The sequence below is a fragment of the Scardinius erythrophthalmus genome, assembly GCF_964197995.2.
Source record: "Scardinius erythrophthalmus genome assembly, chromosome: 24".
NCBI lineage: Eukaryota > Metazoa > Chordata > Actinopteri > Cypriniformes > Leuciscidae > Scardinius > Scardinius erythrophthalmus.
This window is the reverse complement of record NC_138244.1, coordinates 18,833,451-18,861,211: the sequence shown is the minus strand read 5'-3', so window position 1 is coordinate 18,861,211 and position 27,761 is coordinate 18,833,451. Positions and strand designations below refer to the sequence as shown.

General features: G+C 36.7%; 1 protein-coding gene across 1 annotated transcript in view; it reads right to left on the bottom strand.

The window, feature by feature from the left end:
• The window catches only part of tln2b (talin 2b), a 155,797-nt gene that overhangs the window by 56,477 nt on the left and 71,559 nt on the right, over positions 1-27,761 (bottom strand). Inside the window, exons 7-18 of the mRNA XM_081356466.1 lie at positions 22,870-22,997; positions 22,532-22,595; positions 21,129-21,233; positions 16,464-16,619; positions 12,806-12,907; positions 12,572-12,648; positions 10,191-10,374; positions 8,084-8,197; positions 7,492-7,600; positions 2,875-3,083; positions 2,487-2,585; positions 724-891 (exon numbers count right to left, since the gene is read on the bottom strand). Coding sequence (XP_081212592.1) covers positions 724-891; positions 2,487-2,585; positions 2,875-3,083; positions 7,492-7,600; positions 8,084-8,197; positions 10,191-10,374; positions 12,572-12,648; positions 12,806-12,907; positions 16,464-16,619; positions 21,129-21,233; positions 22,532-22,595; positions 22,870-22,997 — 1,515 coding nt within the window. The remainder of the gene's footprint in view (positions 1-723; positions 892-2,486; positions 2,586-2,874; positions 3,084-7,491; positions 7,601-8,083; positions 8,198-10,190; positions 10,375-12,571; positions 12,649-12,805; positions 12,908-16,463; positions 16,620-21,128; positions 21,234-22,531; positions 22,596-22,869; positions 22,998-27,761) is intronic.

Genomic DNA, 27,761 nt, shown 5'->3' with positions numbered 1-27,761 from the left:
TGGTTTCTTAAGTATGGTTATCTTTAAAAAAAAAAACTCACTGAAATTCATGCTTCACAAATGTACTTCTTACTTTTTAAATCCTGTCCAAATCAAATTTGGCTGTGTTGTTTTTACTCTTTTTAAAGTTATGGAGCAAATTACCTATAGCTTTTTTTAGGTTATGCTGCTGGCATCCCAAAGATTTAATGATTCCCGATTTAGAATAAAAAAGAATACTAAACCAATAAGGTATGATACTTATTTTAATTAATTATGCATTGGGGATGTTATATAGTCTAATGCCTTCCTTTGTGTGTGTGTTTGTTCTGGATTGTGCCAGATTTTTTTTTTTTTTTTTTTTGACAAACCACCGAATCCACTGAATATTTTTGTGTACTCCAAGTTCCGATGAACACTAAATTTTTTAAAATAAAAAGAAAATTTCAGGTCAAAATGACAAATAACCAAAAAATAAAAACATATTAAAATGAGAAAAAAATAAAAATAAAATCCAAGTCATGAACCCTTTAAAATAAATTGTCATTTTATTACTTTAAGCAAAGTAGAGATAATTACTTTCATTAAAACATGTGACATTATATTTCCTTACATATGCATCAGCCACTCTGCTTTCTGTTAACCATTTAATTTAGTAAATATTTACCTTGATCTGTATATATATATATCTAGACAGATGTCTTCTAGTTAACTTTGATTATGTGTAACGAATATGAAACGTACCTTAGTGCAGGCCACCAGCTGTGAGGTGGAGAGCGCGCACTGCGTGGCGGCGGTAATGACTCGGTTCTGGAGCACCGTGTCCTCCGCCACCTGTGCCACGTTCTTAGCTTTCAGCACCAGCATGGCGGCGGCATTAGCAACGGCTTTAGCCAGGTTCATCATGATGTCCTGAAACATATTCGTCATTCAAGCAACACACTGTGAAACAACCTGGCCCAGACTAATGAATGAAATAAACGCAAGGATAGAGTGTAACAGAATAAAATAGAGGGCAATAAAACGCTCTCTGAGGCTAACTGACTGTGACAACATCACATAAACCACACTAAATCAAATTTAACGTGTTGAAAATGGGCACTAAAGTGTTTACCACAAGCAAAAACTGCCTTGCCAAGAAATAATGAGACATGGAGCATGTGATTGGCTGAGGGATTTGGCATTAACCAATCAGAAAATTCAGGCAGAGCGCAACAGTTGAGTTCAAGAGGTAGAAAATCCCATTCCCATCTCATTCATAAAGACATTTTTTAACAATAACATATAAACCATCAAGACAGACCTACCATAAACTTTGAGATTAAGGGATAAAGTTGTTTTTCCTACACCTGTCAACAACATCTTATACATTTGTATATACCTGTATATTTTATAAATTAAATCAAAAGGGGGTGGAAAAACATGTTCAGATTGCAACTCATACTGTATGTGAAGAAAATCTCTCTTGTGTTAAATTTAGGGCAAGTTAGCGCGACAATAACACACAAGAAAACGTGCATGAACATCAAAAGGTATGCTGAAAAATACAATACAACTTATCGAAATGAATCATGTCTCATGTAATCACATAATCAGTGTCAACCGCAGAAAGACGTCGATTAAACAGCTTAATGTTGCATTTATCTCAGGAAAGTTTTCCAGTGTTCACAATTCGTTAGTTAGTTATAAAACACTAGAGAGGAGCTTATTTACTGTGAATTATTTATGTATGTTTCAATAAATTTGTTTATGAAAACTACCTTTTGTGCAACTGAGTTGCATACAAATATTTCAGTATTTAATGGAGTGTAATTATTACATATGAAAATAAATAGCAGTTGAATAGAATTGGGCTCTGTTTAATTTTAACCTCTAATATTATAGTAATGTTCCAAATGAGAGGGTTCCCTGTATAGTTTTAATATTTGGGAGAGATTTTTTTTTTCCTTAAGAAAATCAAAGATCAGTATCGGAGGAGAAATTTAGTATCGAGTAGTTTTTTTGAGGAACGTAAAAATGAAAATTCTCTCATCATTTTCTCACCTTTGCCCTGACTTAGTATGCAACACATATTTATACAAGGAAAAACTTGTAGCACAATTATCCATACAGTACATTGAAAGTGACCACAGCTATGAAGCAAGATTTTAAGTGAATAATGACTTAAATTTCAGTCTGTTCCTCACTTAAAGCTATTGATATGTTGAATGACTTCAAAATACTTGAATTATAGTGCATTTGGACATATTAACAACTTTATAATGCCATTTTGACAACTGTTCAACACCACTTTCACAGTATGGAAAAGAGCAGTGTGAACATTCCTCAAAACTTCCCTTTTTGTGAAGAAATAGTTCTGTCGTTCCAAATCACTTGATTGACTTTTTTCCTAATTTCTAGATACATTTTTGCTTTGAATCAGAGTTTGCAATGCTATGAATGGGAAAAAATACCAGAACCGGAGTGAGTATTCACTATTACGCTCTGCTCCAGAAAGAAAGACACACCTGGAATCTCTCGTCGGTTTCTCCTTCTCCCATTTGCTTCAGAAGATCTCCGCTGGCCTGTCCGATGCTGCCCGCCGCCGTCAGAACAGTCTGTCTGGGCTGTGGGGTGATATCGACACTTAAGAAATGACCCACGTACGGCCAACCGCGACGTCTCAGAACACAATGCGCGGCTAATCACATCCTGCCTATCAGATCTGCACCCCACTACAATTACCCTGTCTAGCACAAGCCAAACAAATAAACAGATTGTGACTGTGCTCTGTAAACCAGGAAGGAAAAAACAGAGCTTAACGAGTTCATTATCAAATCCGCCTGTAAACAGCAGTGCGTTACTAGCGTATTAGATGTGAAGGGGCCGAGGGGTTTGCGTGTTTGCATTCGTCACCTCTCCAGAAGCCGGCTCCACGGCTCTGAGCAGGTCGGACACGGCCCCTGTGAGGGTCCGGGCGGCCCCCATTAGGTTCTGCCCGCTGCCCACTTCGTCTTCCATCAGAGCCGCCAGGAGCTTCACTCCCTTGGACATCTCCGTCAGGTTTGAGGAGATGGTGGTGATGGCGCAGCCCACGGCGGTATAATCCGTGTCCGAAGGGTCACCTGGAGCGAATCGGAACAATGGCTGATTAAAAGTGTGAAAGAGTGAGCGATTTAAAGGGATAGTTCACCTAAAAATGCTAATTCTGTCATTTATTATAAATGACATTTTTTGGGGGAATTTTTCTCTTTTATGTATCCTAAATACGTAATTAAATCCTATTTTCTCGCTTTCGGCATAATTTGACAGGAGCTGTTATTGTTAACTAAAACTGGGGTCGATGATTAAAATAAAGCTAAAATAGAATATTAATATTAGACGAAAAATTTAAACAAACAAATGAGAAAATAATATCTTGGCAACTAACCAACTAACTGAAATAAGTAAGTACTAAAATGACTAAAACTAATACTGAAATACAAATTTTAATATATTGAAGTTAAATAACAAAAACTAATAAAAATTACAAAAACGCATGACAAAATGAATAAAACAAACTAAAATGAAAATGAAAACTGAGCTAAAACTATTAATTAAAACTATAATAGTATATAAATAATACTAAAATAACACTGAACTTGACACAATTACAGCTTGGAAATGATGCACAGAAAAAAATGATTTTTCTTAAACATCAGTTGTTTTTTAAACATCACATGACTCATATTTCACCTTCAGCTCTTCGCTGACACGTGTCACATTCTTTGGCAACCTAATTAATTAAAAATAAACTTTATTAATGGTAAAACGGTTTGGTGTGATGGAAATGACTTAATTTGCATAATAATCAATTTTTACATAATAAATATTAAACTTTGTTCAGACTATTATAGTTGTAAGCATGTAATAATTCATATTTTATATATATATATATATATATATATATATATATATATATATATATATATATATATATATATATATATATATATATATATATATATATATTACTGATTTTAATACTTTGATGTAAACTGTTCTTAAAATACTTTGATTTTAATACTTTGATGTAAACTTTAAAATAAACTGATGAATTGTTCACTATAAAACCAGGAACATACATGGCCAGTTTTACTTTCATGTCTTTAACACGCTCCACTCAAATGTGCAACACGTGCAATAACGTAATCATTATTTGTGAGCTCATTCAAAATGATATCCATATTACCCATATGCATTCCATCTATAGTGCGGACATCCACACATCACATTATATCCTAACAAGCTCTTCAGGGCATGAGAACAGATGTAAAGCACAGGCTGAAAAAAAAAAAAAAAAACCCCAGTAAAGTTTGAGCTGGGTTCCTGGCTAGCAGGCAAATCTCCGCACTATCAAACAGATGGCACGAGGAGATTAAATCCAGCAAAAACCTGGTCTGGTCCGCATGGAATCTCTCCAGAACGCGGGAAGGAATACACAAATCCAGCCAAGCAGTTCAGCTTCGGGACAACAAACTTCACATTCATTAATGGAAAAATTTATTAGTGGAATTGGTGAGTGACTTATTATTTAACAGTGAGATGAAACTTATTTTCACTGGTATGAAGTAATAAAACTAGCAATTGCAAGATTGCATGCGTAAATTTCTTCTGAATCATCATCGTTTTCATACACTTGTGGTGTTGGACTAAAGGATGTGTCTTCAATTATGTTTAACAGTGCATATACACATCACAGGAAAATTACAGAATGTAATTTTTGGGTAAAAGTCATGATCATTTCCAACATTAATTTGATTTTCACCACATCGTTTGTCTTACTAAGGCTAATTTCATAGCATGTTATACTTTCTAAATACACTCTAATTTATTTCGATGGTCCAGTTTAGACACTCTACTAAGTACCTATGCAACTACACTGCCTGGCCAAATTGGATTTAAACAGACAGATGCTTAAGAGTCTATGATTGGATCATTATTGCAGGGATTATTGTGTTTCTAGCATGTTATATGTTTGGCAACAGTTCTTCTAACCCTAATTGATGGAGTGTGTAGCTTTTCATTGCTTAAATCAGTGGTTTTCAAACTGTGGGTCGCGACCCACTTGTGGGTCACACAGTGAGCAAAGGTGGGTCGCAGAAAGGAACTTAGCTGCAGCTAAATTTATGTTATGATGAGTGAAACAAAACCAGTCCGATTAATGACCAAACGACTCTTAAGTGAGTTTTAGCGCCCGCCAAAGTGTTATTTGATCGCTGAGTAATGCAGATGAACTGCTGCGCTTGTGACAGAGTCACAGTGCATGTTTAACTGAAAGAACGCGCAGAGAGAGAGAGGTTCGGTCGCGCGCGCGCGCTCTTTCTCTTTCTCTCTTCGGAGCCAGGCGAAAGTGTAAACAAGACTTCACCGTCTCCAAACTAGGCGCTGTCTTGCTCTCTCTCCCTCGCACATATTAATCAAAATAAATCGACACGGTGGTAAAAGGTCGGAAGAAGTTTCATGTGGAGCATTCGGATATTTTTTTTCTTCCTTAATTACCACTGGGTGTGAATTGTGCTAAATAAGTCGTTGCTTTATCTTCTCTGAAAAGCGTCCCAGACATTCAGCTGACATAAAACAACACTTTAATTAAACGAAAAAAACTGTCCAGTGATGAAATGTTTTCTGTGTTGACAAATCTTGGATGTCCATGTCCTAACTGCTGGGATAATCACACAACGCGCACGACACGTCCAATTCGCGAACTAATGACTCCTTTGAACGATTCATTTTAATGAATGGACAACTGATCTTTCCAACAGTGAACTCAGGAGACGTTTGAATCAGTAACACTTTACAATAAAGTTCTATTTTTTACATAAATTACATAAAAAGTACAGTTTGCTTACTCAAGCTTTAAAATAAATAAAACCCCTTGTTTTTTTTAAAGGCATAACTACATTTTTCCACACAGTGCTAAGAATCGATAAGAGAATCGTTAAAGAATCGGATTGATAATCAGAATCGTCAGTGGCATTATTATTATTGATCAAATCTTATCATTTCCCATCCTTATGTGAAGACGGTAAAATTATAATCAAACATTAAAGAACATACATGTTTTTAAAAGTTTTTTAAAAAGTTTAAAATATTTTGCTAACATGAGGTCTTGTCACTGTCTTTTACATCAGTGCAAAACTATATGCTATGGAAGCTTGTTTCCGCCACAAAATAAAACAAAGAAAAAGATAATTGCGACTTTTTATCTCACAATTGCGAGTTTACATCTCGCAATTCTGACTTTATTTCTCAGAATTGCGAGATATAAAGTCAGAATTGCGTGAAATAAAGTCAGAATTCTGAGATATAAAGTCAGAATTCTGACTTTTTTTCTCGCAATTGCGACTTTATATCACGCAATTGGGAGATATAAAGTCAGAATTGCATGATATAAAGTCGCAATTGCGTGTTATAAAGTCAGAATTGTGAGCTATAAACTATTCTAAGGTAAAAAAAAAAAAGTCCATCTTTTTTTTCCCTTAGAATTGGACTTTATATCTCACAATTCTGAGAAAATATGTCAGAATTGCGAGATATAAACTCGCAATTATGTGTTATAAAGTCAGAATTGCGTGATATAAAGTCAGAATTCTGAGATAGAATTGCGTGATATAAAGTCAGAATTCTGAGATAGAATTGCGTGATATAAAGTCGCAATTGCAAGAAAAAAAGTCAGAATTCTGACTTTATATCTCAGAATTCTGACTTTATTGCACGCAATTCTGACTTTATATCTCGCAATTATGACTTTATTTCTCAGAATTGCGAGATATAAAGATGTAAACTTGCAATTGTGAGATAAAAAGTCGCAATTATCTTTTTTTTTTTTTTTTTTTTTTTTTTTTTTTTGTGGCGGAAACAAGCTTCCATAGTATGCAGATTAAGACCATCCGCATGCATTGATTAATCCCATGGCATGTAGCAAAAAAAAAAAAAAAGTGTGACCAAATCATGTTGGTGCGACCAACTGAGAAAGTTGGTAGCACCAGTGCAAGTGGGTCTTGAGAATGATTATACTTGTCTAGGTGGGTCCTAGAACAAAAAAGTTTGGGAAGCCCTGGCTTAAATAACCATGTAGGAAGACACATAATGGTCATATTCCAGGATGACGATGTCAAGATTCATCAGGATTACACTTTGAAAGAATGGTTGGGAGGAGCATGAAGAATCATTTTCACACATGAATTGGCACCTCTGAGTCCAGACCTTAAATTCAGTGAAAGTCTTTGGGGTGTGCTGGAGGAGACTTTACAGAGTGCAGGACTCTTGCATTGTCAATATAAGATCTTAATCAAAAAATGTATGCACCTCTTGATGGAAAAACATCACAACATTTATTTCAATCAAGAGTTGCAACAATTTTTGGTTATCTTGTAAAGTCTACTTCAGAACACCCCAAAGACTTTCAATGAATTTAAGCATTTGAAAAGAGGCTAAGTAAGGCATTTTTGGTGTGATGGTTTATGGGCAATTCCTTATTTGATCACATACCGGCAGTGAGGTTGACCACTGATGCGGTACCAGCCGTGATGGCATCCACTTGGGAGTGAATCTCATGTTTGGATTCATCCACCTTGTTCTGAACCCACATTCTGGACGCCTTTTTGGGAGAAAAGAGAGGAAAGTTAATACTAGTGTATTCATTTTTAGGGATTTTTACCCACTACGAAAATTCAAGGTTATGTAAGCACAGGTAAATGATCAATGACCATCTCTGCAATTAAATTCAATAAATGAACAATAATTGTAAGGCAATGCCACAATACATCACTGTAATGTCACAATAACAAAAGCCTTAATATGAAAAAAAAAAAAAAACACATTATGAAGCTTTTACTCTAGTTTGTGGCGCATATTCTGGCTCAATGTCCCTCATGGGATTTGAACTAGCAACCTTCCACTGCATAACAAATCACACACAGGGACATACTGTACGAGGATCTTACACCATTACCCGCATAAAATCAGACAATATGTGGTTTACAGCAGTACAAACAAACATTATTTTTGCACCAGTGCCACAAATATACTTTACCTTTTAAAAAAACAGTTTTTTTTTTGTCTCTGTATAAAAATTTCTCACCATGTCGTGTCCCAGTGGTGGAAGATTATCAACCTCTCCCAGGTCAGCTTGCGCCTGCTGGACAGCCTGCATACTGGTGTTGATGGTTCCCATCAATGCTTGCTGGGCCAGATTCTGAAGGAACAGGAAGTAGTCATTTAGAAGACGATATGTAGAAAAAAACCTTAAAGACACTCTATAGAAGAACCAGATATGCATCATTTTAGTGCATTGTTGTGTTATGAAGTGCGCCAGCCACCACACGGGAAGCTAATGAGCAACAGTTTAAAGAGAGTAGGGTGACCACCTGTACTGCATTTGTCCCGCAAAATCACATCTACTGTTATTTCACTGCTATTTCACATTAGTGAAATCTTAACAAATTTTTTTTTAACGAAAAAGTCCATTGTCAATACAGTAGTGATGTATGAAGCACAGCTCACACAGAAGTCACTTGCCAACCAATCAGCTTTCCAGTTTGACCAACTTTAAATTGTTGCGAAATCTGCGGGGGGAAATCTTTCACCTATGGATTCCTATTGAAATTACTAGATTTTGACTGTGAAAATTCATCAGACAAACGTAAACGTGAGGCCACCTTAACACATCCAGTTTGAAATCATAATCATTCATACATTTTGAGTAAACATTAATAAATTTCAAGCCTCCTTGGGTTTGGAGGGTTGTTTCCATTCAGTATGTACTTAGGGACTGTGTTTGCAATGTATTGGTAAGTGATTTGTGCCTGCTTTGCGTATTTGTGTAGAGTATGTTTCTGTTACCCAGAAGCAACCCTGGCGGGATTTGAACCCACAACCTCACGGTTACCAATCATTAACCAATAAGTCACACTCAGGGCTTGACATTAACACCCACCAACCCGTTAAATTTTGTATAATATATATAATTTTTTCAATTGTAGTCTTCTAAAATAATAAACAAAGTGCAATGTAGTGTTGTCAAAAATATCGTTTTTCCGATACATATCGATATCTGAAATGCTTCCAATACTCATTTTCTGCAGAATAGATGCACGATACCAGCTGCGCTTTCTCTCTCTCTCATGATCTCTCCGACAGTGAGTGACACACAAACCTGCCTCCCACCACTCACTCTTCAGATGCTTCAGATGAATATTGTTGGTTTTACAGGGTTTGAATTTCAGCGTGGGATTGCGCTTATTGCGCATCATTTTACTGATTCGCGCAGATTTTGTATTTACACCCAAAGCGCGCGCATATAAAGCTGCCTCTCAGTACCAAATTGAATTATTTTTCTTTGCTTATTGCGCTTAAACAGTCAAATATGCACAATATAATGTCAGAATGACGGCAAGTATTCACATAAACACAATCAGTTATGTTTTAAGTAACAAACAGTTGAGAAAGAAAACGCATGTGTAACAGTATATTGGATCTGTGCGTCAGGTCTTAAAGTGACAGCAGCCTAATAAACCTCCTGCAAAATTATGAGATCACATTAAAAATATCTATATTGCAGTTTTTTTGCCATGGTATCAATGTCAAAACTGTGGCCAGTGAAAATGAGTGGCTAGTAACTTTGGAAAACCACTAGCCACAGTAACTGGTGAGCAAAAATGTTAATGTCAAGCCCTGATCACACTGCATAGGTTTAACAAACACCACGGAGGAACAGGATTATTATAGTTAAATGAAACTAAAACCATAAAAAAATGTTTGTTACTCAAAATAAATGACTATAACTGTATAACTACATAAAAACTTATCCAAATTAAAATTACTAAAACTTAAACGTGAAAAAAATCACAATATACACAACAAAAAACTGCAGAAGATTGGATAAATGTCTTTTAACAATCAATTTTGATAATTCACCTGGTCACTATAACCATCATAAACCTTCGAGCTCCCAATTATCCCAGTTATCAAATGTGACAGTCTAATTACCCACAAATAAATCACAAAGAAGATTTAAGTAACAGATGGAGCCCTGTGGCCTGCTCCATTAAGCTAGTTGAACAAGCTCTGAGTTTCAGAGTAGGTTTAGAGTTGACAAAACCATAGAAATCCAACCTGGTTTAAATCAGGTCCAGCGGTCTCACAAACGCAATCGAGATATAAACATCAGCGCAGTTGTGTGTTCTCACCAGAGGGGGCATGTGTCCTCTGTGCATCTGTCCCATGGTGATCTGCTGTTGAGCCGAGGGCATTGTGCCCATGTTGAACGTGTCGGGGCCTCCTACTGACCCCGACCGCATGATGCCAGGCAGTGCCACCGACCCGTGCTCGACTCGACCGACCCGATTAAACTGCTGCTGGAGGATAGTGGACCTACGAAACAAGAAACGTCTCATTATTAGACGCTGTCAAGCTGCTTTCATTCATATCTGTGAATGATGGCTGTTGTTGCTACGGTAATTACTGACAGCCTTTAAAATCAGCTGAGTGGCTCTTCCCTATTCGCACCAGGAATACAGACGCTTCAGGCCCTGTTGCTTAATTAGAGCTTATTGTGAGAGGCCTCAATTTTTGGATTATAGTGCTAAAAGTAACATGAGTAAATTGGCACGAGGACAGACGCAGGCACCGATGCCCGACGTCTCCCCTCCTCCCACAGAGAGAAGTGGGATGCCGTCGCCCATAACAACCACTTTCCAGGCAGTGCTCAAGAGGACGTGACCCATCTGTATATCCGATTCTGATAGAACCAGAGCCCAGGCTGGATAAAAGAGCTGCTGGGAAGAAGTGCTAGGCGAAGTAACTTTGAATACGATTTTTTTTTCTGCTAGCCTGGTCAAACCAGTAGCTCAGATTTGATGAAAAAGTTCTCTAATTTTTTTTTTACTTTTCAGATTTAACTAACTATAAAGGTCCTTGCACACTGAGTCCGAAATTCTCGTCCCAAATTTTCACAGGTTAAAAAATAAATACGACGTCACGTTGTGTAAATCATTTTTACACACTGCCTCAGAAACTTTCGTCCGTCATAAAAAAAAAAATCCGGATCGGATTTGATTTTCGCCGTATTTCGCATCCGTAGTGTTTCGACAATACAGAGCCACCGAATGACGAAAAAACGCATACGAAAATTTCAGATGCAAGGACCTTTACAGTTAAACTGATTTAATTACAATGGATTTATTTATTACAATTAATTCATTTTCTTCTTAATTACATTTGAGAAATCACCAAGAAAAAGTGAATATTCATTGGTCATCATAGCATTTTTTGGTTTACTTTTTACCTTAAATGTATTACTGCTATTGATTATAGTGTATTAAAATACAGATTTTTGGTCTTCATTTCGTGAAAAACAGAGGAAATATGCCTTCATTCCTGTGTTACATTTGTCAGTATGAGACAATCGTAAAATATCAATCTTATTGATTTCGTGTAGAAATAATCTACTAACTCGACAAGAGAATATCTTTTGAAATGCAATTATTCTTTAAAGAAGCGTGTTGTAGTTTCACGACCTTGAGTGCAAGGCTTGTAATGTTAAATTACACGGCAAACTGTCAACCCTGTTACCAAGATTGTGTATAGTAAGCAACTGATTATTGAAAACAGGATATAGAAATAATCTGTAGAAATATTCTCTTTATAGTATCATGACCTTGAGCAAAAGGCTTGGAAGTAAAAATAAAACGATCAACCCTGTTATCATGATTTCTTTAGTAAGCTTCAGAAAACTGAAATGTGGATATCAAGAAATATCAGAATTAATTGCTCTTTCTAACTTTGGTGTTTGACTTCGACTTTGAGCACAAGGCTTGTGAAATCAAATTAACCAATCAACCCTGTTGCAATGATTTTCTATGGTAAACAAGTGATCACTCACAACTGGATATTTGTAGAAATATCAGCATTTAAATGATCTTGACTGACTAAAAGAGTACATTTCAAAGAGTCAATTAAACTGTAAAATGGTCAACCCTGTTACCGTACTTTTCTGAAGCCATAATTATATCCCAAATTTAATTACTGTAGCTTGATGTGGTATAATGTAATTTATTAACACTTAAACATATTACTTGTTTGGTAGATTGTTAGAAATGTACTATAAAAAAAGCAACTTAAACTCAAACTATAAGGCAGCCGTTTTCTTAAATACATAAACCAAGATAAATTTCGTGAGCGGCTGAGAAATAGTGAAATGTAGAAAGGGAAATATTCGCACATTCACTATTTCTCTCTTCCAGGAACCTGATATCTTAAATGACGCCTTGCTGATGATGCAGCACTTTTTGTGGAAATAATAATCTCTCTCTCGTGTTCTCAGTGAAGAGAAAAATACGTCTCCATCTTGTGATTAAAAACGGCAGCGTGCAACCCGAGCATCTCCTCCAACATCATTAGAAACCTCAGTTACGCACTATCACTCGAATACAAATGAAACGCACTGATTCAAAACAACATTTATAGATGTGCATTCACAACGCAATCACAAGCGTGACTTGAATGAATTCTGAATGAGAACAAATGAAAACAGAGCATCATGGGACAAGAACAAGACATCTCCACTGACTTTTTGGGGGATACGGATTCTTCCAGCATGGTGGATTCCTCATCACCGTCCAAACCAAACCGATCTTTACTCTGTTTCTGTAAAATAAGAACATCAAGGAAAACATCTGAGTGAATTAATGGAAAAATTATGGAATATCTTCGGGACGATTTAGAATCGTTCATCCAAAAAATCACAACATTTTTGTGTGAACTGTCCCTTTAATTCTCATGTGTTGCAGAGCCAGTGACTTGCTTTCTTAAGGATGATGTCAATGTATCCAGCGATGAGTTGTGAGATCTGCTCCCCTTCTGTGGTCTGGACGGAATAATAGCTCTCCTGGTACTCGCCGAAATCCTGCACAAGGCCACACACACACACACACACACACACACACACACACACACACACACACACACACACACACACACATATATCAGATATGAAAAGCACACATCAAGGCTGTCTTCTTGTAAGGTGTAGATGTGTGCTTTCTATTTTAGCTGACAGGAAGTCAGCCAACTGTCCTTGGAGCACAAGTGCCGTACATGAGATGCTAAAAGTGGCTCTTAATGGTGAAGCAGAACTGCACATCTCAAAGCAAGGTTAAAACACTCATGTAAAAGAGGACTAGGGCATTTTATCAAGAAAAAAAAACTATTATTACGTTAAAGGAACAACAATATTTTTACAATGACATTAGCTGTTACTGGCAATACAGCTCAATATAGCCAGGTTTCCATCCAAGGGTTTCTTTGCGGCAAATGTTTACCGATACAGCTTCTTCCGTGTCAGTCTCCAACATTGTTTGAGAAAATTGTTGAATGAAGTCATTATTTCTGTTTTTTTTTTTTTGCACAAAAAGTATTCTCGTTACTTCATAAATTTACATTTTAATTACTGTAGTCGCATGGACTTTTTTCATGATGTCTTTACCACCTTTCTGAGCCTTAAAAGTGGTAATAACGTTGCAGTCTATGGAGGGACAGAAAGAGCTCAGATTTCATCAAAAATATCTTAATTTGTGTTCCGAAGATGAACGAAAGTCTTACGGGTTTGGAAATGACACGAGGGTGAGTAATTAATGACAGAATTCTCATTTTTTGGGTGAACTAACCCTTTAAGCATAGCCATGTCAAAATTCCATTCAATATCAGAATGATAAATGAACAACACACTCCAAGGCAGCAAACTTTAATTTCTTTCATCTTTGCCCCCCATTGTTATATTTTTTATTCTATTTTCTAAGTCTTTAAAGTGATTAAGTTGGATTCATGCTGGTTTATATAATTAGAAATTACTTCACACTTATATTTCATAAAAAAAAAAAGTAAATGCTATTAATGCATCAATGCTTAGTAATTACATTAATAACACATAAATGGAGTATAAGTGATATATATATAGATTATATATATATATATATATATATATATATATATATATATATATATATATATATATATATATATATATATATATATGTATATATGTATATATACAGCGGGGGAAATAAGTATTGAACACGTCATCATTTTTCTCAGTAAATATATTTCCAAAGGTGCTATTGACATGAAATTGTCACCAGATGTTGGTAACAACCCAAGTAAGCCATATATACAAAGAATCAAACAAAAATAAGTTCAGAAATTAAGTTATGTGTAATAATGTGAAATGACACAGGGAAAAAGTATTGAACACATGAAGAAAGGGAGGCGCAAAAAGGCATGGAAAGCCAAGACAACTGCTGAAAACTTACAGTAATTAAAAAGCAATCCAGCCCCCTGTCAGTGGAAATTAATAACAGCTGGTTCAGTCCCAAATGATGGCCTACAAAAAGGTCTCATTGCCAAGGTGTCACACAAGACACATCTCATGATGGGTAAAAGCGAAGAGCTGTCTCAAGACCTTCGCAATCTAATTGTTGCAAAACATAATGATGGCATTGGTTATAGGCGCCATTCTAAGCTTCTGAATGGTCCAGTGAGCACTTTTGGGGCCATAATACGGAGTGGAAAGACAATAATTTCACCATAAATAGGCCTCGATCAGTGCTCCTCGCAAGATTTCTGATAGAGGAGTGAAAAGAATAATCAGAAGAGTTGTCCAAGAGCCAACACCAAGTTGTATGGTGTTTTTAGGGTAATGTGCACTGCCATTTCTCCTCCAAATATGGTGTGTATTATGGCATCCAAACAGTTCAATTTTGCTCTCATGTGACCACACTATATTCTCCCAGTATTTCACTGGCTTTTCCAAATGTTGTGCAGCAAACTTTAAATGAGCTTCAACATGCTTTTTTTTTCAGTAATGGAGTCTTGCGTGGTGAGCGTGCATACAGGCCATGGCGGTGGAGTGCATTACTTACTGTTTTCTTTGAGACAACAGTACCTGCTATCTGCAGGTCTTTTTGAAGCACTCCACAAGTGATCCTTGGCTCTTGGACAACTCTTCAGATTATTCTTTTCACTCCTCTATCAGAAATCGTGCGAGGAGCACTGGTCGAGGCAAATTTATGGTGAAATTATTGTCTTTCCACTTCCGTATTATGGCCCCAAAAGTGCTCACTGGACCATTCAGAAGCTTAGAATGGCGCCTATAACCAATGCCATCATTATGTTTTGCAACAATTAGATTGCGAAGGTCTTGAGACAGCTCTTTGCTTTTACCCATCATGAGATGTGTCTTGTGTGACACCTTGGCAATGAGACCTTTTTGTAGGCCATCATTTGGGACTGAACCAGCTGTTATTAATTTCCACTGACAGGGGGCTGGATTGCTTTTTAATTACTGTAAGTTTTCAGCAGTTGTCTTGGCTTTCCATGCCTTTTTGCGCCTCCCTTTCTTCATGTGTTCAATACTTTTTCCCTGTGTCATTTCACATTATTACACATAACTTAATTTCTGAACTTATTTTTGTTTGTTTCTTTGTATGTATGGCTTACTTGGGTTGTTACCAACATCTGGTGACAATTTCATGTCAATAGCACCTTTGGAAATATATTTACTGAGAAAAATGATGACGTGTTCAATACTTATTTCCCCCGCTGTATATATATATATATATATATATATATATATATATATATATATATATATATAGAAACAACATATATTAATATATACATGTATAATATTATTATTATTATAAGTTATATTATATTACATTTTATTTAAATTTTGTGTTTAATGATTTAAATACAAAGTACAAAATAACATACAATGGGCCCAAAAAGTATTTGGACACTTTAGTCACACTAACAAACATTAGTTTGCAGATACTGACAATGGCATTCAGACAATATTAAAGGCCAGATTTACTAACAGCTTGCGTCGGTGCAAACCCTCTTTTGGCTTTAAAAAACTATAGTCAGGATTTACTAAAGACACGCAATGAAAAATTAGCAATGAAAAGGCGTGAACAGTTATTTTTGCGGCTGACCTTATTGCATATGCATTTGTAGGAGTTTCTCTTTCAGACACAAAATTTATGGGAGGAGAGTATTTAAATGAATCATGCAAGGTGATTTACTAAGGTTTGCGCTAGTCAGTTTACTGGTATTTGCACCATTATTTACCGCCCCAAAAAAGCATGTTTTAAACCAGACAATTTGCACTGGTAGATTGCGTTGGTCATTATAGAAATTATCTGATCAGTGTTATTTCATGTGCGTCAGTCGATCACACGCAGAACTTTCCACTCCCATCGGAGCTTTTATGGGATTGTGCTCTCAAGCTAATTTGCCATGTTTAATAAATCTGGCCCTAAGCGTACAAACCAAATACATTATAGGAGCCACTGTATATGCAAATAAATAAACATAGTGAACATATAGGCAGATAAAGTGACTGAAGAGTCAAAGGAACAATCCAGTTACACTGTGACTCATGTTAAATGGAGTGAATAACGTACCAGTGTGAAGCTCTTGGGTGAAGCCGCCCACCTCTTCACTGTGGTGAGGGGCCACTCCTGCACCACCTCTTTGGTCTTCTCATCCACCCTCATCACTGACTCTTTGGTAATGCCCAGCAGACGCGGGACCAACTTGTTCTTGCTTTTCATCTTCTCCTGTTGAAAAATAACACATGGCGTTTGTGTATTGTGTGGCGAGGACTGAAATATACAATGGGATGCTGATTGCGGACTTTTTATTTCTCTATTTATATAATTACTAATTTTTTTTTTCTCATTAATCATTTTGAAAGAAGTGTCACCCTGTGTGTGGTTTAATGTCCTTATTGCAACTCCCTCCCTCAGCAGAATAACGGATTGTTTATTCGCTTCCATGTTTGAAAAATAAACACTGCACTGGCCCTCTGGAATATTATATTATACTATAAAAAAAATCAAAAAAGTACTTTTAGCAAATGTTCTTTTAAAAGTCTAGTCATTTCGTCTTTCTGCTCAAGGTAAACAGGTGAAAATTACTGATGACTCATCCTGCACTACAGCGCTTTTCGCCCAATCAAATGCTCTTTACAATGAGAATGCCCCGCCCCCTGTCTCCAATTTGCATGTTTCAAAAATTTCAACAGTTGTGACCACTCTAAAACACATTGGTTGTTTAAAAAAATGGAGCTCTTCGATATACTCTGTCTAAACTTCCTGTTTCAACAGGAAATACATCAACACGGTAAAGAAAACTGTGCTTGTCATGTAATCTCACTGGGTTTTTAAAGGGATAGTTCACTTTGAAATTAAATTTTGGTATGTTTTAGCTTACCTCAAGGGCATCCAAGATGTAAGTGTCTTTTTTTCCGCAGTAGTTTCAATTTTGATATTTTTAGGTCAAACCGTTCTTGTCTGACAGTCATATCATGCAGGTCTATGGTCACCCCCTCAAAGAGCATGCACAGAGTCCAAATTAAAACAATTCCCCATCGTCCAAATGAAACAATTCCCCATCGTAAGTACACATTGATGGCCTAAGACACGAAACGAGCGGTTTGAGTGAGAAAACGAACAGTATTTATATCGTTTTTACCTCTTATACACAGCCACGTCCAAGTGATCTGAGGGCGCGAGCGTATCCTGGTGTGTGACGTGTGCGCAGACTGGTGCATAGATATATGTACACTAGATGTCGCCTTGGCTACGGCAGTTCATTGGAACGAATGTCTTTAATGCGACATCTAGTGTATATATATCTATGCACCAGTCTGCGTACACGTCACACAGCAGGAAGCGCCCGCGCCCTCAGATCACTTGGACGTGGCTGTGTTATAAGAGGTAAAAACGATATAAATACTGTTCGTTTTCTCACACAAACCGCTCGTTTCGTGTCTTAGGCCATCAATGTGTACTTACGATGGGGAATTGTTTCATTTTGACGATGGGGAATTGTTTTAATTTGGACTCTGTGCATGCTCTTTGAGGGGGTGACCATAGACCTGCGTGATATGACTGTCAGACAAGAACGGCTTGACCTAAAAATATCAAAATTGAAACTACTGTGGAAAAAAAGACACCTACATCTTGGATGCCCTTGAGGTAAGCTAAAACATACCAAAATTTTATTTCAAAGTGAACTATCCCTTTAAGTAGTTTTGAAGTAATCCAGCATGCAATTATTGAAATACTCTGTTAGCTCACATACAGTACTTCAGCCAAATGTCTATTTGATGTTGATGATATGTTAGAACAGCATTTAACTGACGTTTAAGTGACATTTATGATTCGGGATGCATGTGAATTGACTCATTTGCATTCAAGAGTCTTTAAAAAAAAGACACTTCAAATTAGATAGTTTCCAGATTCTTTGTTCCTTAATACCTGTCATGGCGACTTATGTGTGAAATCTGATATACGAAATCATACAGTATTACCTTGATACCGAATTAGAGGATCAGAAAGAGGCTCACATAGAATAGTAGATAATAGTAGCCCCCAAAAAACTTGCATACATATATTTTCACAACATTATCCAGGCACTTTTGGCATACTAATTCAACATTCTATGATCTAGAGCAATCCTAATCTTGCATACTGACATCTCATTTGAAAGCTATAGCTAATGTGCCACTTGACCATGGTGCTTTCTGCCATTTCCCTTTGACTATCTCTCTCTCTCACACACACACACACACACACACACACACACACACACACACACACACACACACACACACACACACACACACACACACACACACGGCCCAAAACAATTGCCTGCAAATGGCATCCTGCCAGATGGCTCGGACCGCCACACAAATACATAATAACAACACTAAACGTTTAAGTGACCTCTTGTGTCGAACATCTCAGGACTATTGTTTTCACAACCTCTGATAAGAGGGAATTATAAATAACAGCAAGACCCGCTGATATTGTTTAGGGCCCTCATGCACAATTGACATCGCTTTTCAAGGGTGAGGTTTATGCAACGTGAGTAAATATAGATTTTTTTTTGGTAAATGTTCATTGTCTAATCGTCTGCGTCAGTCAGGAACGGTGCGGTGCTTTTGCTAATTCAAAGCAGTGCAATCTATTGTTAGGCCCTATTAATTTGAAACCGGGCACTTAGCAACACTTCACTAATGACCTGAAACTGATCCTTGAGTGAGCGGCTTGTAAATCTTCCTCTGTGTGCCATACAGATTAAAACTGCTTAATAGTCTTAAAAAACACAAACAGAACTGGAATAAATGAAAACACTTTCTAAGAACCCTGTATATGGATAAACATACACAGGCTTACTTTCCAACAATTAATTACAAGGCTCTCTTGAATACTTGATTATGATTGGTCAATTGCAGCATTCTGTAGTCAATTTATATATATATATATATATATATATTTAGTTTATATTATATATATATATATATATATATATATATATAATATAAACTAAATATATATGTATTATATAAACAAAAACGTTTATGTTAGATGAGACTAATCACGATTAATCGATTTGGCAGCACTTATCTATATTATTAATTTATATAATATATTAGTATTATTAATGTATAGTGGGATCGATGGGCAAGCCATATAATGCCAGAATAAGGGCTAATATGGCTGAATACAAGCATAAGAATAATCAAGATCAGGTCAGAGGTGTGAAAGGTTTTTCGAGTGAGAACAATAGAAACATGAATGCCCCCATTCGCCACACCAGACCTAGACAATATACTACAAGTGGGTGTTTACAGGGCAATACAATATTTTAATAGCATCTTATCAGCCTTCTCTAAAAACGCACATGACATGATCTTCCTCAAGCATGACCACACTTGTGGCTTCAGCATCATTGTGTTTCTAAGTAGCTACACTACAGCCACATCATATTTCTATACATTTAAAATATATTTTGTTAATATTTATATTTTTGTTTTTATGTTTGAGCTTATATATCTCCATATTAATAAGAGTCTGAGTAATTCTGAGTCATGGGGCTCTACCTTACACCCGGCGCAATGCGGCGCCAGGCGCGACACATGTTTTCTGCTAGTTTCAGCCTGACGCAGTTATCATTTTCACGTCTTGCGCCACATTGTTTAAATAGCAAATGCATTTGCTCCCATTTGTGCGCCCATGGACGTGCTGGTTCTGAAAACACGGTGTGTTCAGGCGCATTGTCGGCGCGTAGCTATTTTGAGACGACAGAAACCTGTCTAAAATCAATTGCGCAGACCTTTTTTTTTTGGTTATTGGAGCACGTTAGTAAAATGCGCCAATAGGTGGGTCCACAATGCGCAATTGCTCTCTAAAGAAGCGTTCAGTTTTTCCGCTTGCAAATTCCACTATGTAAATAGCGAATCCGCCATGGCGCGAGCGCAACTGGCATTTAAAGGGAATGGGAGATGAGACTGATTGGTTTATTGCACGTTACGCCCAAAACACACCCATTACTCATAGGAATAGAGAATAGGGACAACCCTTTTAGACCGCCAACCATTTTTCCCCGTTAAACTAGCAAAAGTGGATTCGGACACGCCCTAAGAGTGCTTGCGCCCTGAGATTTAGACCATGCGCTTAGAATGTTAAAATAGGGCCCTTTGAACTGTAAAGTCTCAAGTGTTGGCTTTCTAAATATATGTTGGTTATGCGTCTATTCAAAATTACTTAAGAGCATCAACCTTTTGATTTTGGGTATGTCATTTATGCCCCATTAGCCAAAATAGGGGGTGTGGGAGAAGGGTTTAGTTAGTTTCAAAAAGATATAAACCCTTAGTTGATGTGTAGTTGAAGAAAACACCCATGTGTTTTGCATATTTTTTGTGTCTGCGATTGTATTCTCTGAGAGCACTGATAATATGGTTTATTTAATCATCTTTCCGATCACTCTGTTTGCTGGTTTATTGTACATTCCAGTGTTTCCTGCATCGCTATTCAGAGCTGCGCCACAACAAAAGAAATTACATTTTGCTCGACTTGTGTGCTTGCAGTCTGAATTGAATGTGATGAGAGAGAAAAAAATTGTGTGGCACAGAATAATACAAGGATAATAAATCTTAACATCTTCCTGTTGTGTAATATTAACTGGCTACATGCACACACAGTCTATCTGCATTTTAAGGCTTCAAACATGACTCGTCCAATCATAATTTAGAGTTTGTACTTTTTAATACTCACCTTCACCAGGAAAAACGACACTCCGTATGTGCGTAGGGACCTGGCAAGCTTCACATACTTGACTTTCGCCTCGATCTCCGTCATCTCACCGCAGATTTTGTGATCCTGGTGAGGAGATTAGATCAAGAACATTTCCAGGCCATTATGGAGTTTGAACCAGGCACCTTTTGGTTACAATCCAACTTAGTATTTTACATTATCAGGTTAATCAGGTTTTAATTTACATTTGTGTGCTCTAAATAATTCCCGTTTCTGTTTTCAAGGTAAAACAAATTTAATGTCAGAAAGCAGAAGGCTTTTCTCAAGCTGAATAAAGAGAATAATCATATATTGTATATATACACAAGCTATACTCTAAAATTAAAATAATTTAAAGTTATTATCTTAACAATATATACAGAATTGGTATTCTGTACATTTAAGTAAAACCATTTTAATTAAACAAAGTAATTAATTATCTTGGCAACTTTACAATAAAGTTTCATTTGTTAACATTGGTTACCTATATTAGTTTACATGAACTAACAATGACAATACTAACAATACTTGAACATCATTTATCTAAATGTTATAATATATATAAATAAATATATATATATATATAAACATTTTCATTAACTAGCATGAACGAAGGTTAATAAATGCTGTAAAAATATATTGCTCATTGTTAGTTTTGTTAACAGATGAGACCTTATTTTTAAAGTGTTATCATTATCTCTTTTTAATTACCAAAAACATAATATTTAGATGTATCCTATATGTTGCCTTATAACACGTGACTTCTCCCCCTATTAAAAAATGGAACATTCCTTAAAATTGTGACACTCGAGAAATTACATAATTTGGATCTCTTTACAACTATTGTAATGTTTACAGCTATTGTCAACTCAAACATTCAACCCTGTTACCCAAGTTATTTAAACAAATAAATCAATCAAACAAAATTTGTTGTCTTTTTATTGATAGAAAATGGATCAATAACTACAAACCAAGCTTTGATCCCAGATCGAAATTTAAGCTTTAATTTCAACCCTGTTACGCATTTGGTTGTAGAATTGTTTTACATTTTGTAGAAAATCAAATGTTGATATTAACTTGATAGTAAAATTAGGGGGGAAACACAAATCAGTGTAAAAACAACAACTACAACAATAGTATTTAGATTGTATTTAGATTTGTTATAAATATTAGTAACAGGGTCGCATATCATGCACGTAAAATTAAACCATTCATCTAATATTTAGCTTGACCTCCTGGAATCCACATTCTCTTGAAGGTTAAGCAGCTCATTTTACTGACTAGGTTTTGAAAATGTAATGGTTGCAGGCTGTATTCAGTATCTTATCATGGAGGGGGCCTAATATTATGTTTTCCTGGAGTAAAGTCGACAGAGGGTCACGTACCTGAAAAATTCTCTTCTCCGCCCCCCTCTGCTTGATGTATTCTTTTGGTAGGAACTCCTTTAGGCTGCAAATACATTTCACATGTTTACGCTCATACTACACAAACATTTTCCCTCAGAGCAAAACAAAACACATGAGGTCATCCTGGCGGGAATTACATCTTCATAACGTACGCCCACACCGATTCTTAAGGCTTCCAGACATCACAGAATTCTTACAAATAATTGTCTAAAATGTAATCAGATAACAACCGAGAGAGTGTGTTTTGTGTGCGTGTTACAGTGACAGTGTTGAATGGGCTGCATATGATACCGCAGCCACAGGGCATTTGGTCTTACTCTAAAAATCCTGGCTTGTGTTTGTGCTCCACGTGGGGACCGAATTGGATCTGTGCCTGAATTCCAGAAAACTCGCAGGCCTTTTCAAAGGACACGGGGTGGGATCCGTTCAGAATGTCATCCCTGGCCTGAATCAGAAACAGGAAACAAGAGCAGATGTTACAGAATGTAATAAGAGTGCTAACAAAGATGTTACAGAAGGTGTGTGGTCCCGCCCAACATTTGTTCTTGCTACAGAAAGGCATTTCACTCAGACGTACCTCGTGATAGGGAACAAAAGATGATCACAACTTCCGTTTCATGAACATTTTTAGTTTAAGGGGTTTAACTGAGAATTTTGACAAGGAAACCCTGTTATTTGGAAAACTGTTTCGTGAAGATTCATTAAAGAACTCTCCTTTTGAGCTCGACAATAAAATTACAGCATACGAGTTTGGAACAATGTAATGTCTCAATAAAACAGTGTGGTGACACTGAGTGCAGTCTAATATTACAGACGGCCTGCGGCAGCCCATCTGTTCGAGTGTCTCCTGATATACACCGGAGAATAGTTTGGAGAAAAATTTTAGGTCACACATTAGTTTTGGGTCCAATACTTTCTATTAACTAACTATTAACTATGATGCCTCAATAAACTATTTACTGTACTAATTACTGTACTAATAAACAGCCAATATCCTAGTAATAAGCATGCTACTAAGCAACTAGTTAATAGTGAAAATTGAACCCTATACTAAAGTGTTACCAAATTTTAGTACAATATCTACACACCAGCCAAGTGAGTATCTACAAAATAAGTGGCGTCTATTAGTCTAGTTTCTCAAACAATCTGGATAAACTAATTAAAAGGACAGATGCAGACATCTGAGTGTGAATGAGGAATGAGGTCATGGAAGTTTTACATCATCATAAACAAGTTCATGTTTATGATGACGCCCTCAGGACACCCACCAATCATCTCGCATCGCTCTCAGATGACATCAACATGGTAACAGTAGCAGATACAGCCAGTGAGGGTTTATGGGAACACATCGTGACAAACTCAGATACGACGTGGTTACACCCCCAGTACGGAGCAGAGAAATCCCCTTCAGCTTGCCAAACACTCCTGAGCGCATACATGTGTAATGGTCTGTGTGTGTATGTGTGTGTGTGAGCGCCGCTCTTCTGTTTCTCAAAGTATGTGGGTGTGTGTGGCACCATGTCAGAGAATTTCACGGGGGCGTGTGTGTTTACTACAGAGGAAGAGAGAGACAGAGGGAGATTGAGGAAAGGGAGGAGAAGTGTTACTCTATATGTGTGTGTCCTGACTCATGTGCACCAATTCAACAGCACGAACATACAAAAAAAGAACTGTATCCATCACTTACAAAAGGTACCACGGTATTATTTGCCAAAGCACTGTAGAATACAATGTAAATACCAAGGTACCAATACCAATACCAATTTTTGGACATGTACTGTATCATGGTAATACCATGCAATTCTTCTTGCATGTCAATACCATGTTTCTGGACATGGTAGAACCACATTTCATGAATATGATAATCAAAGTACCATGGTAATGGTATTTTGACTATGTATAAGGTACCATGGAACTCTTCAAAGAACCATGCAAATACCATGTTTTAGATGCATGGTAAACAAATATCAAAGTTTCATGACATTACATGATTTTAGAAAAATACCATGTTAATACTATGTTTTTTGACAAGGTGCTGTATTGATGCTGTGTATTTGGGAATGTGTTACCATGGTTTTGCCATGAGAGCATATTTAGCTATATTTTTAAGACAGAAAAATGTGGTTTTACAGATGCTAGATGCTAATCAAATGTGACTTTTAATTATAGCAGCCATCAAATGTTAGACCGTATTTTGGGTTATTACGTGCTGAGGTTTTTGGTCCAATAATTAAAACCAACTATGCATTTTGTTAATTTTTTGCATTGGTAAGTTTCGTCAGAGCGCAAAGAAATATAGAGCTAAGTTTCATCAGCGTAACAGTGAAAGCTAACGCCATGCTTCCTTATGATATCTCCCAAGGGTAGCATGTACAGGGTGAAAAGTAACGGTCCTAGTACTGAGCCTTGAGGTACTCCATACTGGTCTTGTACTATTTACATACTATAATATGCTAAAATGAATATGATAACCACAGTATTATCATGTTTCTGAACATGGTACTGTTGTAATAATATCATATTTTCTGTACATGTACCAAGGTTAAACAAACATACATGGTAATACAATGTAGCATGTAGGTTACATAGGTTAGGTTTTAAGCACACGTAATCATAATACCAGTGTACATGATACTGCCACAGTATTTTTAAAGAGATGTATGTATGTGAAAATTGGACATATTGTAAACAAACATTTAATTACAAGGATACAGCCATTTCTTTTCCATGTTTTCCATTCAAACCCAGATACACTGACCAAATACAAGGAAATAAGTGCTTATACATTATTTTATATAAGCTAACAAGTGCAGGTGACTGAGAATGTGCGTGTTTGTCAGCGGGCAGTTGCTCTGGACTCCTCAGGCAGACACACTAATGCATCTGCAGCGAACCATGTGCTCCAGAGGCCCGCCTTCTACAACAGCCTCACGGCCTTGAGGGAAAACACGCACTAGTGCAGAGCTCCTTGAGTGGACACACACATTCGCACTAGACTACTCCCACACACATTTACATACATAAACATGTATGCATGAAAACCCGCTGGCCATTTTGTGACACTAGTCCTTATGACTCAAACCAGAGAGAAAACGAAATATGTTTGGTTTGGAATGTGTGACAACATCACATGTAAGACCATGTGTGAACGAAGCATGACGCAATAAAACATCACACAATAAATTTCAGTTTCCTGGTAAAGAATATTTTATCCGTTTTGTTTTGTGATAATTAATTTTGCTGCATTCCCACATAGATACATAATAAACCTAAAATATGTTCCATGACTTTTGGAATTTCACACGCATTGCTATAGAAAAACAAAAAACAAAAGCAACACTCAAAAAGTGCCTAATTAGGACAAGGCGTCAAAGCATGTGTAAACTAAGCATGATGCAAAAAAATAAGGTTATATTTTATTCGATGGTCCACTTTAGACACTCTACTTACTATAAGTAACTTTGCAACATGCCAAATAACTCTTATTAGTGTACTAGTAGACTGTTAAGGCCTGTTCACACCGGGACGAATTTCGTGCGCGATATTCGCCGACGTTTAACGCCTCGTAACTAAACAAAGGGCGCCAATGTGAGTGTGCACAGCGACGCGCAAAACCACACGCGTAAAAGCGACATTTTTTAGAAAACGCCTCGGGTTCGTTTTTTTGGTTTGACGCGCCGCGTCAAAAACTATCCGACCAATGAGACTGGCGCTTTTGCTCACGTGTCTGGAGCTTCTGAAGTTACAGTAAAACACAACTTGGGGGCGCTCAAACACAAAACGGTCTTGCCGAGCACACAAACGTAACGCCGAAGAAGATATATGCCGAGTAGCGTCTAAACACTGCCGGGAAGAAATAAGACGAGGAAGATGCAAGGCAAGATGAATGTAGAGCTGCTGGTCTCGTTGGTGTCGAAACATAAAGAACTGTGACAAACGCGACAGCGACTACAAAAATCTTGATAAAAGAGAACTGTTATGGAGTGGTATTAAGCGCCATCTAATGTCAGGGAATGAATTTGCATGTTCACTCTGCTCATCGTCAGCGAAAATCGCTTGGGTGTGAACACAAAAAACGCGTTGAGAAACGCTGGCGAATAACGCGCGCTGATATTCGTCCCGGTGTGTACGGGCCTTTAGGTGTTAGAGTTTGGGTAAGTAGAACAAGTTGACATATGGTTGCAAAGTTAAGGCCCAAAAAAACGAACCCGACGCGTTTTTTAAAAAAATCACGCTTTTACGCGTGCCGTTTTTCGCGTCGGTGTGCACACTCACATTGGCGCCCTTTGTTTAGTCACGAGGCGTTAAACGTAGGCCCGGTGTGAACAGGCCTTTACTTATAGTCAGTAAAGTAGTAAACAAAGTGCCGCCTACAATGAAATCTCACTGGTTCAAATTCCCATACAGACAAAAAAAAAAAAAACGATTTATGTTTTGATTATTTGTGGATTCTGCATTGCATTGCAATCTGAAAAAAAAAAAAAGTGCCTAATTAGGAAGAGATGTGAGAGAAATGTTATTCATACTGCCTATGGGGAGGAAAAGACAAATCGACAAATCAGCAGCTATGAAGATAAGCGCATTGCCTTCTAGGCTGACAAATAATTCATTCACAAATGCAAAGGACTATTTCACTGCTTTCATAAAACTAAAATGACAACATTTAAACACTTAAATGTCTGTGCAATACTGGCTCTGAGAAATTAATTAATTGTTAGAGCAGGTGGCGATGAAGAGGTTTTGGCAAACTGGTGCAATACAGTTAAACCAGCCATAAAAAGACAGATAGAGGACAGACAGATTGTCAGTAAAAGAGAATAACAACAAGTAAATAAAAAAAAGATTATTATAATTATCAATAATTATAAAAGGTGTCAGGGTGAAGAACTGTAACTAAAACTCACTGGCCAATTATATTATATTATATTATATTATATTATATTATATTATATTATATTATATTATATTATATTATATTATATTATATTATATTATATTATATTATATTATATTATTCATAACCTGCCATGAAGGACATTAAGATCAAATGAAAAAAATTCTAGCTCCACCCACAGTGAAATCTCATTGGTTAAAAACATTGGTGTAAAAATAAAAAAATTAAAACTTGCCTTGCCTAAATTTCACATCAAATATGATCTGATTGGCTGATTTTTTTGTTTGTTTTTTTGGTGAGAACCTGACACAGGAT